Source organism: Leopardus geoffroyi, chromosome B1 (genome assembly GCF_018350155.1).
Source record: "Leopardus geoffroyi isolate Oge1 chromosome B1, O.geoffroyi_Oge1_pat1.0, whole genome shotgun sequence".
In the NCBI taxonomy this organism is placed as follows: domain Eukaryota; kingdom Metazoa; phylum Chordata; class Mammalia; order Carnivora; family Felidae; genus Leopardus; species Leopardus geoffroyi.
In genome coordinates, this window is record NC_059327.1 from 184,094,643 (window position 1) to 184,114,899 (window position 20,257).

The window sequence follows — 20,257 nt, forward strand, 5'->3', positions numbered from 1 at the left end:
GAAAGCCTGGCTTTGCCCCTCACCGGCGGAGCAAATGGACACTCTGTGCCTCAGCTTCTTCATCTAGAAATAGGGATAACACTAGTCCCTGCCTCGGCAGGTTACGCCTTGTAAGGACCAAGCGGATTGCCGCACGTAATGCGTTTAGCACACTGCCTGGTACACAGTCCTGCCTGCAAAACGTTAGCTGCCACTGCCCTGACTGCCGTCACGGCTATTATTACAGCCATTTGTTTTTTGGTGTCTCAAGTGCCTAATAAAAGTCTTAAATTATTATAGTGCATACTATAACTACGTACATACACGTGCACTGTAACTCTTTAAAAAGTCACAAGGTTACTGGCTTTTACATAAAATGGTGCCCGGCAGATTTTCTGGAGCACTCTTATATGCTGGTTATTATAGTTCTTCTATTTTCCTTTGTGAAGCCTCTGATTGCCGTTCTGCTGTTGTTAGTCATTTTCCCCATCTGTGTCGGCCTCTTTCTATGCTTCCACTTTTGTAGGGGGCATAGACACCAGTAAACCAAGCTTCTTAGGCATGTGTGTTAAGTAAAAGCTCTCCTAGGCATAGAGAGAGCAGGAATTTGACTCCGTGGACACCTCTTTTGGCTCTTCAGAGGTATTTTTCCCCTGGTTTCCTGATTCTTGGATAAACATAAAAAGTTATCTGAAATTTAAGTTTCTGAAGAGGCAGAGGTAATAAACATAAGTAAATGCTCAAATTAAAAATCCTCTCTAATTTAGTTCAAATAAAGACTCACTAACCTCCTACTACAGCTAGGTACTGAGGGAATAAAGATGAATGACATGGCCTTCCACCTTAAGAAGCCTGCAATCTAGAGGGGAAGATAAAGCATAAACAAATAATGCCGTGACAATAAAATAGATACCAAAGGCTTTCACACTGGATACTATGGGATCTAAAAAAAAAAAAAAAAAAAAAAAAGGGACCATAACCAAACCCGAGGACTCAGGGAAAGCTTCCTGAAAAGGATCATGCCTGAGCTGAGCCCTGCACGTTGCTTTGAGAGAGTTGGCAGGGGTGCATGTGCACGTGTGAGGTAATCGTTTGGTATTGCTATATAAAAGACAGTGAGATAGGAAAAGGTGAAATACAAAGCAATGAGTCAGACTGAATACAGGCCCGGGTCAAAAGAGGTCCTCGTACACCAGGCTAAGAGGCTTGGACATCACTTGTGAAGAGATGGGAAGCCATTAAGAAAACTTTCAGGAGAGAGGTGTCTCGGTGGCTCAGGCAATCGAGCGTCCGACTCTTGATTTCATTTCAGTAAAGATCTCATGGTTGTGAGATCAGGCTCTGAGCTGGGTGTGGAGCCTGCTTAAGATTCTCGCTCTCCCTTTGCCCCTTCCCCCCTGTCCGTTTCTCAGAAAAGACACCTTGAAGGAAAAAAAGCAATTTTTAGATTTTCCTTTTCGATGTGTAACTCAGGCAACACTGTGAAAGACAAGGCAAAGCTAGAAAACACTGGAAGAAGAGAGACCGGTTAGGTATCTGTTGCAATTAATAAGCCAGAGATGGAAAAGCCTGGATAAGGGCAAGGCGGCAGTTATGGCGAGGAAGAGAGGGAGAGCGAAGTCCCAGATGCATGTTGAAGATAAAACCGGCTGGCCCTGGTGACTTACCACAGGAGAGGGATGCGAGGCTGAGAGGAGTCAGGGTTTAGGCCTCGACTTACTGGTTAGATGAGAGCACAGTGAGTTGTGAGAGAAGTAGCACAGCTTTTTTGTTGTTGGTCTTTATTTTGTTGGTCTTTATTTGTTTTTTTTTTTTAATTTTTGTATTTTATTTTATTCTTTTTTGAATAGTGGGTATTGGAACAGAAATGAATGCATTTAAGTTGAGGTATGTTAAGCCTGAGTTAATTACTATAGAGGTCAGAACTGTAGATAAACATTTTAGAGTAATGAACAAATAGAGCCGACAAAGCAGGTACATGGGAACATGTATGAAAAGAAGGGCAGCCGAACAAGGGTGGGGTGGGACACTGGAGAACACTGGTGCTTACAGAGGGGCAGGGGAGGATGGCCCGTGAAAGAACCCGCGAGATCACTGACAGGTGCGTGGAGAGAACAGTGCCATGAAAGCCAAGCACGGCTTTCACATGGAGAGATCAACAAAAAAGCTCAACACGCCGGTAACAGCTGCATTTTTTGAGCACTCACTGCATATCAGTCACTGTGACGTTTTAGACATTGTGTCTCATTTGATCCATGGGCCCTAGAGGATGCGTCTGAAGTTCGGCGAAGCCATGGAACTTACCAAGGTCATAGGGCGAGCTGGCGGGACTGGGATCTGAACCCAGGTCGGCTGGGTTACAAAGCCCATGTTCTTAATTCTGCTGGGGTAACAGAACTTCTTCAGGATGCAACCTAATATTATTGTAATAAGGAATGCTCTAGATTGCTTTTCCAAAAAGCAGATCTTAAAAACTATCCCATAATCTCAGAGGGATATTTAATATCTGATGAGATCATTATACATTTGATCACTTTACACAGTTAAAATAGATTATTTGGCTGATGTATTTCTTCAAGATCTTTTTACTTCATAAATACCACCCTTGTCAAATTAGAAGAACAATAAAGTGTAACACAAGGCAATACACTCAACCGATTTGAGCTCTGCTGCAGGGAAGTCAGAAGGAAGGTCCTGGATGGACCCAGTCAGTGTCCCCCAGAGGAAAATGAAACACCCTGGACCTGAGTCCACTTAGTTTCCTCGCAGACACTACTACCGGTCGGAAGGAAAACCAGGGACGATGTACAGAATTTAACACAAACCTACCACAAACATAGAAAAGTTAATTAAAAGAGCTATTCCATACAAGGTTTATTTTAGATAATGAATAAGTATCCATCTAAAGATAGTGTCACGTTTAGTTATAAAAGCTGTAATTTCCCTATTTCCCACTAGAGGAAGCAATAGCATTACTCTTACCATTTGGTGGATAAAATACTGCATATTCTTCTAGTCCTAGTTTTCCTGTAAGAAAAAAACAAACAAACCATAGAAGGTTTCAATAGGATTAAATAAAATAAATCTTTAAAAATTAACTTATTTTGTGGATGTACTAATAATGCAATTTTAAAAAGGCACAGTACGATCTCCTTTAACTTCATTTTAGGAAATGGAATTAATTTGAAAATATACCAGCTAATCTTTTGATATTAGCAAATCCTTTCATCAATTAAAGTCAATAATACAAATTTAAGTGTGAGGCAATTGATACAAATTAATTAAAAGAACAAATGCTTTCAAGTGCCTTAAGCATTTAAGAAGAGAAGCATCTATTTAGAAGCATAGAATTGTTTTGCTAACTATGAATAATTCTAATCTGTTCATTAAAGTAAGTCCTAAGCTTTGCAGCGCCTCATTGGTTTTACATTCTTATGGAATGTGCTGAAAAGTTAAAAAGTAAATGTCTTAAACCATATAGTGGTAATATTTTCTGAATCCTAGAACAGTTAATGTGGTCCAAGAATGAGGCTAAATATTGGAAAGCAGAATTGTTTCAGAAAATGAAAGTATATTCGCTATAATCAAATGTTTAAAGTAGTTTTAAAAAAATATAGCTTTCCCTTAACTTTTAAGGTTCTGAGGTCCCTCCCCCACCTTCCATTGAATATCTTTAGATAGCCTTTATCTTGACAGTTTTTTCTAATACCTTTCGTTGACTTTTCTATTGAAAAGTCTCATGCATTCTTGCACTTGGCTTTAAGGGAAGGTTTTTAGTTAAAAAATTTTTTTGCTCTTCTTGTCGGGGGTGGTGGCAGAGAGGGGACAAATAAGAAGAATGAGCAGTTTAGGTTAGGGCGGAGACAACAAGCACTGAGCTTGTGAGTAAGGAGAATGGAATAATGAAAGGTAGATGAGAGAGAGAGAGAGAGAAAGTGCGAGAAAGAGAGACAGAGAGACAGAGAGAGGGAGATGATAGAGAGTACTAGCTGGGTACTAAATATGGGGCTAGGTGCAAACCCTTGTAAATTCCTAAGTGATAAGAGACTAGGAGCATCTTTTGTTCTATTGGGATGACTCTGGTGGACTCCTGGATGGGGACTGGTCACCAGAAAGACCAAGTCATGATTAGAACCCTGGAATTTTCAGCCCCATCTCCCATTTTCCAGAGAGGGGACAGGAGCTGGAAATGGAGTTAGTAATTGATCGTACCTATGTGAGAAACCCTCCATAAAATCCCAAGTAGTCAGGTGTTCAGAGAGCTTGCAGGTGGGTGAACATATCAATATTGGGAGGCTGACACACCCCAACTCCATGGGGACAGAAGCTCCTATGCTCAGGACCCTCCTAGACCTCGCCGTATGTATGTCTTCATCTGGCTGTTCATCTGTATCCTTTATCACATCCTTTAATAAACTGGTAGATGTATGTTTCCTTGAGTTATGTGAGCTGCCCTAGCAAATTAATTGAACCCAAGAAGCAGGTTGTTGGAACCTCTAATCTATAGCTGGTTGGTCAGAGGCACAGGTGATAAACGGGGTTTTGGCTGTCATCAGAAGAGTGTGTGTGTGTGTGTATGTGTGTGTGAGGGGTATGGCACTCTCATGGGACTGAGCCCTTAGTCTGTGGGATCTGAGGCTATCTCTGGGTACACAGTGCAGAACTGAGTTAAATTGTAGGATGCCCAGGTGGTGTTGGAGACTTGTTTCTTGTTTTAGGGAAAATTCCCATATATTCGGTGTCGGAAGTGGAGTGTTTTATGTGAGTAGTAAATGATACACATGGTAGAGAAACACAGTAGGAAAGAACTGGGTTTTTCCCTACACAGGAAGGAAAAAGAAGTTTTTCTGATACAGTAAGATATAGCCTAGTTCCTCAAGGACCTATGATTTTGTGGGGGAGGAGTGGGAATCCTTCCACATGTAGGGAATATATATAGGCCAGAATAAATATGGTAACGTGGGATAATCAGGGAATCAAAGTGAGCTGGGTTAAGACAAAATTGACTGATAGAGGGCCTTAAAATCTTGGCTGAGTTTAGAAGTGAACCCATTAAATAAGTTCTACAGTCAGCTTTTTAGCAAATGATGTTAAAGAAACAAACAAGCAAACCAAAGGTTTCTATAAGCTCAGTTTAGAAGCAGTGGAATTAAGAGAGCCCCCCAGTTTGGGGAGGGGGAGCCTGATCCCAGCCAGGTAATATAGGCTCATCCTAGGGCAGGGGTTACAGCAATCAGGCAGACAGTCAGACTCAGGAGATATGGGAGAAAGAGTTTATTTCTTTATGGGAACAGAGAATGATCACACACAATAGGGTTATAAGCTTTCAGTGATTGGTGTTCACCACTTAATAAAAAGGAGAAATTGAGAAAGGCTTCCTGCTGAAATTAGTTCAGCTGTCAGGTAATGGCAGGATATTGAAATAGCAATATCTGGTAGGCAGCTAGTGATAAAGAAGGGAAGAAAGCACTAAAATAGAAATTAGAGTGCTAATAGCATATAAATTACATCAAATTTTAAGTGCTGTAGAACATTTTGAGAGAAGGAATAGAGAAGTTACAAAAAGCAGCAGAAGAAGCAAATTCATGTGATAAACTCGTAGTTAGGGGGGGAAAATAAAAGTCAACAGATATGACAAAAACAGCAATAGAGGAGCGAGCAAACAGGAAAGATAAAGGAGGTAACTTCAAGTGCTGCTTCTGGGAACCACCCGCCTTTGATTGTGCGGAGTTGTTCACCCGTGATTTGAGTAGGAGTTGAAAGCGTGGTTACAACAATCTGAGAGGAATTTCATTAACAATAAAAAAAATTAACAACACTAATATATGCTATAAAATGTAACAGTCTTGCTATGATTTTGTAAGTCTTAAAAAAGTACTCCCTTTATGTAACTAAAATTTTACCTCTGATGTATGATTTCGGTGGTGAAGCGCTGTTGTACGCAAAATGACCCAACACAGATGTATCCCGGGAGAAACAAAGTAATACCTAGGTACAACAGGGGAAGAAACAAACAATTAAGCACTGTTTTATAACAGGTAATTAACTCATCGCTATTTCCTTCCTAGGAGGCACTGAGGTAGAATCTTTCCAGTTCAGTATTGTGCCTGGAAATGGGAGGAGTGCCCTCTGTTGGTGCACCTGCACTGTTACAGGGGATGCCAAATGCGATGGCCAAAGTTCACCCAAAGACTTGAACAAGCTTGAACAAGCTGCTAACCACCAGTTGATTCTCTTAGTCTGTTTTCCATCTGGAAAAGAGAAGTAGCTGGGAGACATTTGACACGATGACAAATGTATAGGAGGACCCTAGGTAACTACGTGGCCCACAGAGCAGCCTGGGAAGTGCAGGAAGCTGGAACTAGAGTCTCTGCGGGGATGCAGGAGCAGACAGGTGGGTGTGTCAGGGAAAGCAACTCGTGGGTATCTAGAAGGGACAGCAGCAGCGGAACGAGAGAGAGCTAAAGAGCTAATACAGGTCAGAAGCTGGTTGTCCTGACCAGCAGGTGCGGTGGGGCAAGTCGGCCTGGAGATGAAAATAGGAAGGGCAGAAAGTCAGGATCAACGATGTCCTTAGGAGGGACCGGGTTGCTGAGACCAGCTTGGAACTTGGGGGCAGGAGGTCAATCCTAAGGTGATTAGTGACAGGAAATCTGGGTCTTGGTATTGGAAAACCTGGGATTGAAAAGATGCTACTGAGAAAAGAATCGAGAATGACAGAAGGTAGAAGCCCAGTTAACAGAACAGGGGCACAAGGTCAGGGTTGGACTAGGAAGCAGGAGCCAATGGAGAAACTGTGGGTCCAGCACATAAAAAGGGGGCCCAGCTTTAGAAAAAGAATAGATATGGAGATTAAGCATCAGTGAGGACCAATGGTGAAATGTACCAACCATTGCCACTGATTGACCTTTACTGTATTTTAAAAGACTACGCAAGCAATACACAGTTATGGTAAAAATTGTAAATACAGATAATCAAAAAAGGAGAAAAAAACACCTATAAGCCCATCAGTGTTAATATTCTGATGTATATCTTTCATACTGCTCGTATACATATATACATACATACATACATTTTTCAAACAATAGTTAGGCATACTATTCTATAATCTATTTTCTCTCAGTATTATAATAAATATTCCCAGTCCACATTTTTTTGATGTTGCAGAATATGCCACTATATGAATAAACATAGTTTACCTAGCCTTTTACTGTTGAACATTTAATTACTTCCACTTTTCCCCAACTATAAACAGTGCTGAAGTAAACTTCCCTATAGCTAAATATTTATGTACACCTTTACTTAAATTCCTGAAACTGAACCAGCTGTCTGGTCAAAGCAATGGGCATTTTAAATCTAAAACTTTTGATACACATTGTCAAACTGCCCTCTAGATAGAGTTTGTCATGTTTTTGTTTTCAATAATACAGCAATAAGACAGTGTACTTTTTCTCTTATTCTCATCAAAACAGGTTATCAGCATCTTATAAGTACAAACAGCATTTTGCTTTAATTACTAATATGGTTGAACATTTTTCCATTTGCATTTATTTTGTTATTTTCCAGCTCATCATCTTAGTCCATTTTAAAATAGATGTTTTTAAAATTACTGATTTGTTTACATTTCTTGTATGTTAACAATTCTGACCTTTGGTCTAATTACATGTTTCAAATGGCTTTGCTCAAACAATTTATTTTGACACAGAGATGTTCTTTTTGTTTGTTTGTTTGTTTGTTTTTGAGAGAGACAGAATGTGAGTGGGGGAGGAGCAGAGAGAGAGGGAGAAACAGAATCGGAAGCAGGATCTAGGCTGTGAGCTGTCAGCACAGAGCCTGATGTAGGACTCGAACTCACGAACCATGAGATCATGACCTGAGCCAAAGTCAGACGCTTAACTAACTGAGCCACCCAGGCGCCCCCTGACACAGAGATGTTCTTAATTTTTATGTGCTCAAATCTCCCAAAACTTTAATGCTTAGAAAGCTCCTCCCCACATTTAAAATATTCTCTGTATATTCACCTAGATTATGAAAGTCTTTAGGGTTTTTCATCAAATATTTCTGGTTATTCCCCTTTGGCTATATGTCAGCCTGTCTTTTCCAGCCCCTTTGGGGTTAGGTGTGGCCATGTGATTTGCTCTTCAGTCAATGAAATACATACGTGTCATTTGACAATTTCTGAATGAAAGCTTCAAGAATTGAAGCAGTAACCACATTCCTTTTCCCTCTGCATGGCAACCGCCACTGTTCTAGACAGTGGTTACTCTATCAGCCTAGGTTCTGGAGTGAGGATGACACAGACTTAGGTCTGGACCTAGGTTCCATCCTATCAGAGGGACATGACCACGAGCAAGAAATCTCAACCTGTGTTGAGATTTTTTACTTGTATGTTATCACAGTATAACCCAGCGCATCCTGACTCAAACAGGAAATTCTGTCTAGCATTTTTTTAGTGGCTTAAAACAATAAAAATTTATTCTCTCACAGTTCTACTGGGCCAGAAATCCAAAATCAAGGTAGAGGCAGGGCCATACTCCTTCCAGAGCTTCTGGGGGAGATTTCTCCCCGCCTCTTCCAGCTTCTGGTGTCTCCAAGTGTTCCTTGGCTTGAAACTGTACAGCTCTAATCTCAGCCTCCAAATTTACATATCTTTTCGTCTTCTCTCTCCTCTAGGTCTCTCTCTCTCTCTGTCTCTGTCTCTGTCTCCCTCTCGTTGAAGTATAGTTGACATACAATGTTGTATTAGTTTCAGAATAGTGATTCCAAATTCTATACATTGAGCAATGCAACCCTTGCTAAGTATAGTTACCTCCTAACACTATACAAAGTTATTCTTTTATTAACTATATTCCCTATGTTGTATTTTTCATTTTTATGACTTATCTATTTTATAACTTGAAGCTTATGCCTCTTATTCACCTATTTTGCCCATCCCCTCACCCCTCTCTAGTCTGGCAACCACCAGTTTTTTCTCTGTATTTATAAATCTGTTTTTTGGATTGTTCATTTGTTTTGTTTTCTTAGACTCCACATGTAAGTGAAATCACATGGCATTTGTCTTTCTCTGTCTGACTTGTTTCACTTGGTATAATACGTTCTAGATTCATTCATGTTGCTGCAAATGGTAAGAGAGATGAATGGATAAAGAAGTTGTGGTATATAAATACAATGGATTACTACTCAGCCATAAAAAAGAATGAAATCTTGCCACTTGCCTAGCATTTTTGATAAATTCATTTTGTGGTAAATGCATTAACCCATTTGGAATTCTGTTTGAAACTGCACCACTAGAGTTGAAATTCTATTCCACTACTTACTAGCTGTGTGACATTGGGCAAGTTACCAGACTTCTTGGTGTTTCAATATCCTCACGTGTAATATGCAGACCCTAAGAAGACCTACATCAGAGACTATTGTGGGATTAATTAATATACATAAAGTGTGTAGAAAAGTGCCTAGCAAATGGTGAATATTATTAAAATATTAGCTGCAATTACTATTACCACTACTATTATTTTAATTTTATTCTATACTCTGTATTTTCCCCACTGTATATTTAATTTGGGGCTTGTTTTTATTTTATTTTATTTTATTTTTTAAAGTTTATTTATTTATGTTTGAGAGAGACAGAGAGAGGGAGAGAGACAGAGAGAGAGAGAGACAGAGCACACAAGTAGGGGAGTGGCAGAGAGACAGGAGAGAGAGAGAATCCCAAGCAGATTCCGCACTGCCAGAGCAGAGCCCAATGTGGGGCTTGAACTCACGAACTGCAAGACCATGATCCGAGCTGAAACCAAGAGTTGGAAGCTTAACCAAATGAGCCACCCAGACACCCCTGGGATTTGTTTTTATTTATATGGCTCACGACTGTCGTGTTTCTTCAACTTTAATTTTTGTTTATCCACATTTCTGGAAAATTCTCAACCATTATCTTTTTGAATGATGCCTTTGCCCCATTCTCTATTCACTTCTACTTGACTCCTATGACACGTAGGACTGAGCTACACTTACTCAACCTGCCATATCTCTTAATTACTTTTATTATGTGCCCCATTCTGAATGACTTCTACAGATGTTATCTTTTAAAAATCAGTTCACTAATTCTTTCCTTCTGTTTCTACAATGTACCAGGCACTGTTCTAGGTGCTTAGTGCTTGGAAAGATGGAGTTACTATCAACTGAAATAGGGAAAGTTGAGTGGAACGATTTTGGGAGTGAGATCAGGGTTCAGTTTTCAACATACCAAATTCGAGATATCTCCAAAAATCTAAGTGGAGGTATTGAATAGGCAGTTGGAGATTGGGAGAGAAGTTTGGACTGAAGATGTAAATTTAGAAGGTATCAACATATACATGATAATGAAAATCACAAGAGAGTTGAACTTGGTGAAATCAGCAAGTGAGTGAGTATAACTAGAAAAAGACCAAGAACTGAGACCTGAGGCACTTGAACATTAAGATATGAAGGAGAAGGGAAGGAACGAGTCTTAGAGATTGAGGAAAAACCAAGAGAGGTAGATTTCCCATGATGCTAATAAAGGGGCGTTAGGACCTCTCATTAGCATGGGTCCCTTTGGGTGCTGGGAATTGCTGGGAGGTATAGCATGCTCTAAATAAGGAGGGCAAATCAGGCTCTGATCAGAAAATGTTTCTATGTATGCATTTCTAATAAACTGCCTAATATGATCTCAGAAAAATGGGCCCTGAACTTCTTACTGTTCTAATAATTTGTCATGATTTTCCCCTTGTTCTAAAGAACTATGTGTGTTCTTACCTAATTATGACTTATTTGTAACATTATATTCTCTATCTTTAAAAGGTTTCCCAAATTCTATAAGCTTCAGGTTCCCAAAATGCTAGATTTGCCTCTGGTGACCAGTAAAGTAAGAGAAGAACCAGAAAGAATGTGGTGTCTTAAAAGCCAAGTGAAGACAGGGCACAACTGGGTCACATGCTGTTAAGAGATCAGTTAAGAGGAGGACTGACCACCGGTCATTGGATTTAGTTATTGGGAACCTTCCCAACAGCAGTGTCAGCTCCAAAGGTAGAACATATCTGTTTTGTTTTTTTAAAATATATATTTTAAATCAATAAATTTTGAAAGAGAGAGAGAGAGAGAGCATGAGTAGGGGAGAGGCAGACAGAGAGAGGGAGACAGAGAATTCCAAGCAGTCTCCGCACTGGCAGCACAGAGGTGAGGCTCGAACTCACGAACCGGAAGGTCATGACCTGAGCCGAAACCAAGAGTCGGATGCTTAACCGACTGAGCCACCCAGTGCCGCTGTTTTTTGTGTTTTTTTTAAAGTTAACAATGAATTTCAGACATCCTTTCATACCAGTACATATGAACACATTGCTACTTTATATAGAGCTGCTTCATTTTAAGAGCTATCATGCATTTCATTATAAGTATACACCATAATTTATTGAATGGGTTAGTCCCTTATAAAAGAACATTTAAATAATTTTCAATTTTATGCTATTTCTTGCAGTGCCAAAATAATTTGCCTTTTACTGTGTCATTCATACATATATGAGTATCTCTGTAGGGCAAATACATAGAAATATAATACATAGAATAGAATTTACAAGAGTAAATGATTTTAATATTTATTTGATAAATATGCATTTAATTGAATTATTTTATTAGTTCTAATAGCTTTCAGTTAATTCCTTTGAATTTTTATACATCTATACTTGATAATAATTTTATATTCTTTCTGACATCTATAACTCCAATTTATATGAAAACGTGACAGATCAAAGGTTTTGACCTTTGGGATGCAACAAAGTCAGTCCTAAGGAAGTATGTTGCAATTCAGGCCTATCTCAAGAAGCATGAAAGGTCCCAAATATACAACCTAACCTTACACCTCAAGGAGGTAGAAAGGAAACAGAAAATAAAGCCTAAACCCAACAGAAGAAGGGAAATAATAAAGATTAGAGCAGAAATAAACAATAGAAACAAACAAACAAAAAAACCCCAGTAGAACAGATCAATGAAACTAAGAGCTGGTTTTTTGAAAGAATTAACAAAATTGATAAACCCTTAGCCCGATTTATCAAAGAGAGGACCCAAATAGATAAAACCAATGAAAGAGGAGAGATCACAGCCAATAAAGACCACAGAAATACAAACACTTATAAGAGAATACTATGAAAAATTATATGCCAACAAACTGGGCAATCAGGAAGAAATGGACAAATTCCTAGAAACTCACAAACTACCAAAACTGAAATAGGGAGAAATAAAAAATCTGAACAGACCCATAACCAGCAAAGAAATTGAATCAGTAATCAAAAATCTCCCAACAAACAAGAGTCCTGGGCCAGATGCTTTCCAGGGAAATTCTACCAGACATTTAAAGAAGAGCTTAATACATATTCTTCTCAAACTGTTCCAGAAAAAATAGAAATGGAAGGAAAACTTCCAAACTCATTCTATGAAGTCAACATTACCTTGATTCCAAACTAGACAAAGACCCCACTAAAAAGGAGAATTACTGGCCAATATTCCTGATGAACATGGATGCAAATATTATCAACAAGATACTAGCAAATTGAATTCAACAGTACACTAAAAGAATTATTCACCGTGATCAATCGGGATTTATTCCTGGGCTGCAGGGCCAGTTCAATATTGGTAAATTAATGAACATGATTTATCACATTAATAAAACAGAGAATAAGAACCATATGATCCTGTCAATAGAGGCAGATAAAGCATTTGAAAAACAGATCATCCATTCTTGATAAAAACCCTCAACAAAGTAGGGATAGATGGAGCATACCTCAACATTATAAAGGCCATTTATGAAAGACCCATAGCTAATATCATTCTCAATAGGGAAAAACTGAGACCCTTACCCCTATGGTCAGAAACAAGACAAGGATGTCCACGCTCACCATTACTATTTAACATAGTACTGGAAATCTTAGCCTCAGCAATCAGACAACAAAAAGAAATAAAAGGCACCCAAATCAGCAAGGAAGAAGTTAAACTTTCACTATTTGCAGATGACATGATACTCTAGAAACCTGAAAGAGTCCACAAAAAAAACACACACACACACACACACACACACTAGAACTAATGCATGAATTTAGCAAAGTTGCAGGATATAAAACCAATGTGCAGAAATCTGTTGCATTTCTATACAGCAATAAGAAAATCAAGGAGTCTATCCCATTTGCAATTGCACCAAAAACAGATACACAGGAAAAAAACCAACTAGAAAGGTAAAAGATCTGTACTCTGAAAACTATTGAAACTTATAAAAGAAATTGAAGAGGAAACAAAGAAATGGAAAAGTGTTCCATGTTCATGGATTGGAAGAACATCGTTAAAATGTCTATTCTACCCAAAGCAATCCACACATTTAATGCCATCCCTAGCAAAATGCCACCAGCATTTTTTGCAGAGCTAGAACAGACAATCCTAAAATTTGTATAGAACCACAAAAGACCCCACATAGCCAAAACAATCCTGAAAAAGAAAAGCAAAACTGGAAGCATCACATTCTGGATTTCAAGCTATATTACAAAGCTGTAGTCATCAAGACAATATGGTACTGGCACAAAAACAGACACGTAGATTAATGGAACAGAATAGAAAACCCAGAAATGGACCCATAACTGGATGGCCAATGAATCTTTGACAAAGCAGGAAAGAATATTCAAAGGCAAAAAGATAGTTTCTTCAACAAATGGTGTTGGGAAAATTGTACGGCAACATGCAGAAGAATTAAACTGGACCACTTTCTTACACCATACACAAAAATAAATTCAAAATGGATGAAAGACCTGAATGAGAGACAGGAAACAATCAAAATCCTAGAGGAGAACACGGGCAGCAACCTCTCTGACCTCAGCCGGAGCAACTTCTTACTAGACACATCGCCGAAGGAAGGCAAGGGAGACAGAAGCAAACATGAACTACTGGGACTTCGTCAAGATAATATGCTTCTGCACAGTGAAGGAAATGATCAACAAAACTAAAAGCCAGCGTACAGAATGGGAGCAGATATTTGCAAATGACATATCTGATAAAGGGTTAGTATCCAAAGTCTATAAAAAACTTACCAAACTCAACACCCCAAAAACAAATAACCCAGTTAAGAAATGGGCAGAAGACATGAATAGACACTTTTCCAAAGAAGACATCCAGATGGCTAACAGACACATGAAAAGATGCTCAACCACACTAGTCATCAGGGAAATACATATCAAAACCATGATGAGATACCACTTCACACCTGTCAGAATGGCTAAAATGAACAACATAGGAAACAACAGGTATTGAGGATCCAGAGAGAGGGGAACCCTTTTGCACTGTTGGTGGGAATGCAAACTGGTACAGCCACTCTTATAAAAAGAAATTGAACAGTATGGAGGTTCCTCAAAAAACTAAAAACAGACCTACCCTATGATCTAGCAATTGCACTATTAGGTATTTACCCGAAGGTTACAAAAATACAGATTTGAAGGGGATACATGCACCCCAATGTTTATAGCAGCATTATCAACAATAGCTAAACTATGAACAGAGCCCAAATGTCCATCAAATGATGAATGGATAAAGAAGATGTGATGTACATATTTACAGTGGAATATTACTCAGCCATCTAAAAGAATGAAATCTTGCCATTTGCAATGACATGGATGGAGCTAGAATGTATTATGATAAGCGAAATAAGTCAATGAGAAAGACAAATACCATGTGATTTCATTCATTTGTGGAACTTAAGAAACAAAGCAGATAAACACATGGGAATGGGAAGGAAGAGAGGGAAACAAACCACAAGAGACTCTTAATGATAGAGAACAAACTATGGGTTGACAGAGGGAGGTGGGCTAGATGGGTGATGGGTATTAAGGAAGGCACTTGTGATGAGCACTGGGTGTTGTATGTAAGTGATGAATCACTGAATTCTACTCCTGAAACCAATATTGCACTGTACGTTAACTAACTAACTAGCTGTATATTTGTTCTAAGCAACTAAATTTGTGGTAATTTGTTATAGCAGCACTAATAAACTATACAATTAAAATAACTAATAAAGTAATACAGCCAATATAATAATAAACTAAAACAACCAATAATAAACTAATACAATTAAAGTAAAATAAAATAATGCAAAAGAAATATTCCTACACATATCTTTCTAGCATTGTCTGGAGGGAAAACAATTCCTAAAGAAATGTTTTCATTAACTTTCCCTTAGCAGGCTAGTGGGAACATACTAATGTCAGGAGAAGTTCTGTGCTTAAATATATACTCCTTAAGTCTTTTGCCACAGAGAAGGCAAGATATTTGAGACCACTCTATAGAGAATATTGGTGCCTGTAAAGGGATATTGCCAGAGAGAGGTCATACGTCAGACATTATGCACTAGTGTGCCAGCCTCGTGTGCAAGCGAAGATCTGCCAACTTCCATTCTTTATTTATTTATTTATTTATTTTTTCCAACGTTTATTTATTTTTGGGACAGAGAGAGACAGAGCATGAACGGGGGAGGGGCAGAGAGAGAGGGAGACACAGAATCGGAAACAGGTTCCAGGCTCTGAGCCATCAGCCCAGAGCCCGACACGGGGCTCTAACTCACGGACCGCGAGATCGTGACCTGGCTGAAGTCGGACGCTTAACCGACTGCGCCACCCAGGCGCCCCTGCCAACTTCCATTCTAACCAGAGTTGTTTTAGCTTCTGAGATACCAATTTGGTAACTGTAAGGAAGTAACAGTTCAATTGTAAATTTGCTATAAAATGTTGTGAAGGTGCCCGGGTAGCTCAGTCGGTTAAGCGTCTGACTCTTGATTTTGGTTTAGGTCATCGTCTCATGATTTCTGGGTTTGAGCCCCGTGTTGAGCTCCACACTGGCAGTGCAGAGCCTGCTTGGGACTCTCTCTTTCCCCCTCTCCCTGCCCCACCCCAATTCGCACGTGCTCTCTTTCTCTCTCTCAAAATAAATGAACTTTTTAAAAAAAGTTGTGATTATATAAAGATGACAATTTCAGTGAACCAGAAATTAACTAGATAATTAACTAGAAAGCTTAACTTTGATTACTCAGTAATTAAGTGAAAACTGAACTTGATGAGGATGAGGTCACACATGGTAATGACATACTTTATTTAGAAGAGCTGTAAGAACTTGCATGTGTAAGTCTCAACTACGGTTTATACAGCGGAATTACACCTAAGATGTCTATATATAGCTATAAAAGATTTACTCGAGCCTACAGTTTTCTTTAGTGTCTTGAAAAAATTTATGGTGAATGTTTCTAAGAAATGAGTTATTAAAAAGCACATAAGAAACAATGGGTATCAATTGGAAATCGCTTAGAACTATTACACAATTTTTTTCACTTCTGGCTCTTGCATTTTTACTCACACCAATGTGGAGAATTTCAAATGATAAATTTGCAAAAACGATTCTTAAAACACTCTTCCCTGATTTGAATTTTCATAAATGAAAGGGCAAAGTGGCTTATAAGGGCTTTGACATTGGGCGGATCTGGCCTCGGCTCTGAGTCTCTGCTTCTTCATCCGTAAAATGGGAATAAACCTACCTTGCAGATAAGAATTCCTTTTAAAGTAAATAAAGTATCTGCAGCAGATCCTGGAACTTAACAGGCCATGCATAAACAGGTGATAACCGTGCTAACAATCTCGCTTGCAAAGACTGGAGAATACTGGGAGAAAAAAAAAAACAAAGGCCTCTTTCTGGTCTAGTTTCTTGCTTAGGCACGGGCTCTCATCTTCTTATCACATTCTTATAAGAAAAACACAAACTTTTAAAACCTTCCCCTTCTCTGTGTGACTTCCAACCTGTACATTCTTTCTGAGCGTCTAATCTGAATTCCCAGAGCCACCATGCTCGTAACTATGCGAAACCAGAAAATCCAGTCATTCTTGATTCTCCACCTACACATTTAGCCAGTTACGGAAATCTACCTTTGATGGCTTGCTCGCTCTCCCTCTCCCTCTCTCTCTCTCTCTCTCTCTCTCCCTTCCCTCCCTCTCTCCTTCCAACAAATATTTACTGAACACATACTGTGTGGCAGGCACTGTTCAAAATAACATTGTATGTCACATGCTACGTGCAATGGAAAAAAATAACGCAGACAAGACAGATAATGCAGGCACATGCATTGGGAGAAGTTTGCTACTTAAATTAGGGACCTAGAAGTGGTCAGGAAATGAGCCTGGGGTAATAAGATTTTTGGTAGAAGAAAAGCCCCCTGGAAGCACATAGGTAAGTCTAGAATTTAAGGGAGAGGTCCAGAAAGAGATATAAAATGGGGGAGTTGTCAGTATACAGATGATATAAAACTGTGAGAATAGATGAGATCACCAAATACAAAGAGAAAAAAAAAGAGGTCCAGAGACTTATCCTTGGGGTACTCCAGGGTAAGACAAGGAGATGAGACATGAGACAAGGTGAATGAGAATGCCAGCTGGTAAGAGAGAAGGCAACTAAAACACACAATATCCTAGAAGACAAGTGAATAAAGAGAAGACAAGGAAAGGGGGTGATTAATTGAATGAAACGAGTAAGACGAGAAGTGGGAACAAGATTCTGCAATATGAAGTCGCTTGTGACTTAGTGGACTTGTGACTTTAGTGGAACAGTTGGACAAAAAGAAATGAAATAAAGGAGGATTCAAGAGAGAATAGGAGGATGGAAATTGAAAACAATATCTACGGATTTTTTTAAAAGAGGTTTTGCTGAATAAGGGAACAGAGGAATGGGGTTGTAGCTGGAAGAATAGGGATCAAGAAAGATTTTTGTTTCATTTTATTTTGCTTTATTTTTTAGATGAGAGGGATGACAGCACATTTGTACACTGAGAGGAGCGATCCAATAGATAGGGGAAAATTGACAGTAGAAAAACTAATAGGGGCACCCGGCTGGCTCAGTCCGTTAAGCGTCTGACCCTTGATTTCAGCTCAGGTCATGATCTCACGGTTTGTGAGTGTGAAGTCCTCGTGGGGGCTCTGCGCTGACGGGGTTGAGCCTGCTTGGGATTCTCTCTCTCCCTGCCCCTCCCCCTGCTTACATGTGCACTCTCTCTCTCTCTCGAAATAAATAAATAAACTTAAAAAAAAGAAGAAGAAGAAAAGAAAAACTAACAACTGCACTGCTTTTGAGTGCCAAAGGGACATGAGTTTTAGGGTCCAGATGCAGATGTTGGTTTTCTCATAGACAAAAGCTAGGGCAGTTTATCTCTAGTAACATGAAAGAAAAGCTGAGCATATGGGTGCAGGTGCTGGGAATATGTGGGGCGGGGGGGTCTCTTCTCAGAGCTTTCACTTTTTTCAGAAAGAGGACTCAAAGCCATCATCTGAAAAAGAGGTGGGGGTATGAAGATTCGGGAGGCGTGCAAAGTCATCGAAGAGACTGGCTAGATAACAGAATGGATGGATGACTGGGCTAGGGAAATGAAGTAGAATATCTGGGCCGAAGGAACAACTCTCTGGAGGTTAGCGGTCACGAATTTAAAGTACAGGCACTCCCGGGTGACTCAGTAGGTTGAACGTCTGACTCTTGGTTTCGGCTCAGGTCATGATCTCATGGTTCGAGGGTTCGAGTCCCATGCTTGGGATTCTCGCTCTCTCTCTTTCTGTCGACCCCTCTCCCCTGCTAGTGCTCACTATAAATGAGTGAATGAATGAATGAATAAATGAAGCACAGCTAGTTGCGTGTTTTCCTCCAGGCACGTTCAAATGCACACCGCCACCACAGAATTGGTGGAGAATTGTATTCCAGCGGGGTTAAGGTTTCGTCAGGTAATTACTATTAGAAAGTAGGAGGAAGGCAAGGGAGTTGAACACGTATTCAAGAGGAAGCGATTATACAGATAGATCATGGCATTGACACATCTTTATTTGTTCTCTCCTGTCAGCTCACACTGACCTTGCTCTGTATCAGGTGCTCACTAAGGCTAACCTGAACCGCTCGAGCTGTTCACTGCCATGCCAAGCTAATCTCTCCTCACCAGTTACTGTCTGCACGCAGTTGGTGTTCATTTCTGTTGTCCCCATTCTCCTCCAAACTCCTTGCCTTTAAGAACCAGACGTTTCTTACAACATTTCTATTCCGAAGCCACCACTAAACTGTATACGATGCTACTCCTAGAATTTATATCTGCTTTAACTCTATTTGCATGGATCATTACATAAACGTATATCAGAACATTTATGAAATTATAACCGTGCAACTGCCTTTCCCCTCATTTTCCACTAAAATGTGAGCTTCATAAAATCTTTTTATGCGGGACCTAACACAGTACCTGCAAGAGAACACACTTGATATGGTGTGATATGGAGACATGAATAAGTGATATTTGATTGCCCTTGGGCCTTTCTTAAACTCCATTCAGTGGCATTGAAATATCTGTTAACTATGACATATTCTTATATGCTAGATCAACCAGGCACATGATAGAAGGCTTACCACACAACAGAGTTAGTCCCCATGTCTTCCCTTTACTATATAGGAATTCTTCTTTATGAATATTGTATACACTTTGGACCATATGTTAACTTTTTTAGGTTGTCACGCCATACCAGAACCCCAAAATGATTCAACTTCCCCATTTACTTACATAGACTAAGGGGCATCTTCCGAACACATTTTAAAACTGACAATCTAAAAATTTCAGTATCAGAAAGCATTTTTAAGAATTTCATGCAAACTAAAAACTAAACTTTGGAATACTAAAAAGTTGACTTATTACTCAAAACATTATTTCTATAATATTCAGGGTTGTTGCCTATAAAATTTAGGTAACTAACTAATTTAGGGTCACTCAGGGGCAGTACCTAGTGCATCCTTGTAACACAGACCCGGGTTTTCCTTGAAGAAGGATTACTGGAGGTTTTCTCATCTATCTGTGGACACAGAAATGCCCCCTGCCATCTAATTTTGTAGTCTAGTCCCAAAACTCAATAAATGGGTTATGTCCTAAGGCATGGCCAGAAACATTAAATTTGCTCCATTATTACCAACAATTTCCTCATAAAGCAATTGTGTACCTAAGCAGTTCTGCCAAAGGAAAGCTTGTAATTAATGATTAAAAAACAAACAAACAAACAAGCAAAAAACGCACAATAAAACAAACTTCCCTCTGTTTTATCTCTCTCTCACGCAGACACAAACAGGCACATATCCGAATAAATTTTTTTCCCAGAGAAAAATCAGAACTCAACTTCTGATAATATTGTTTTCAATGCAGACAATTTTATTACACAAAATGAACTTCTCTCTAGAAGTCAGA

At 39.3% G+C, this 20,257-nt stretch overlaps 1 protein-coding gene across 3 annotated transcripts in view; it reads right to left on the bottom strand.

Moving 5' to 3' along the window:
• The window catches only part of TBC1D19 (TBC1 domain family member 19), a 147,650-nt gene that overhangs the window by 26,440 nt on the left and 100,953 nt on the right, over nt 1-20,257 (bottom strand). For all 3 annotated transcript variants that reach the window (XM_045474319.1, XM_045474321.1, XM_045474320.1), the window contains 2 exons: nt 5,883-5,967; nt 2,962-3,006 (listed from right to left, as the gene is read on the bottom strand). In XM_045474319.1, the coding sequence (XP_045330275.1) occupies nt 2,962-3,006; nt 5,883-5,967 (130 nt within the window). The remainder of the gene's footprint in view (nt 1-2,961; nt 3,007-5,882; nt 5,968-20,257) is intronic.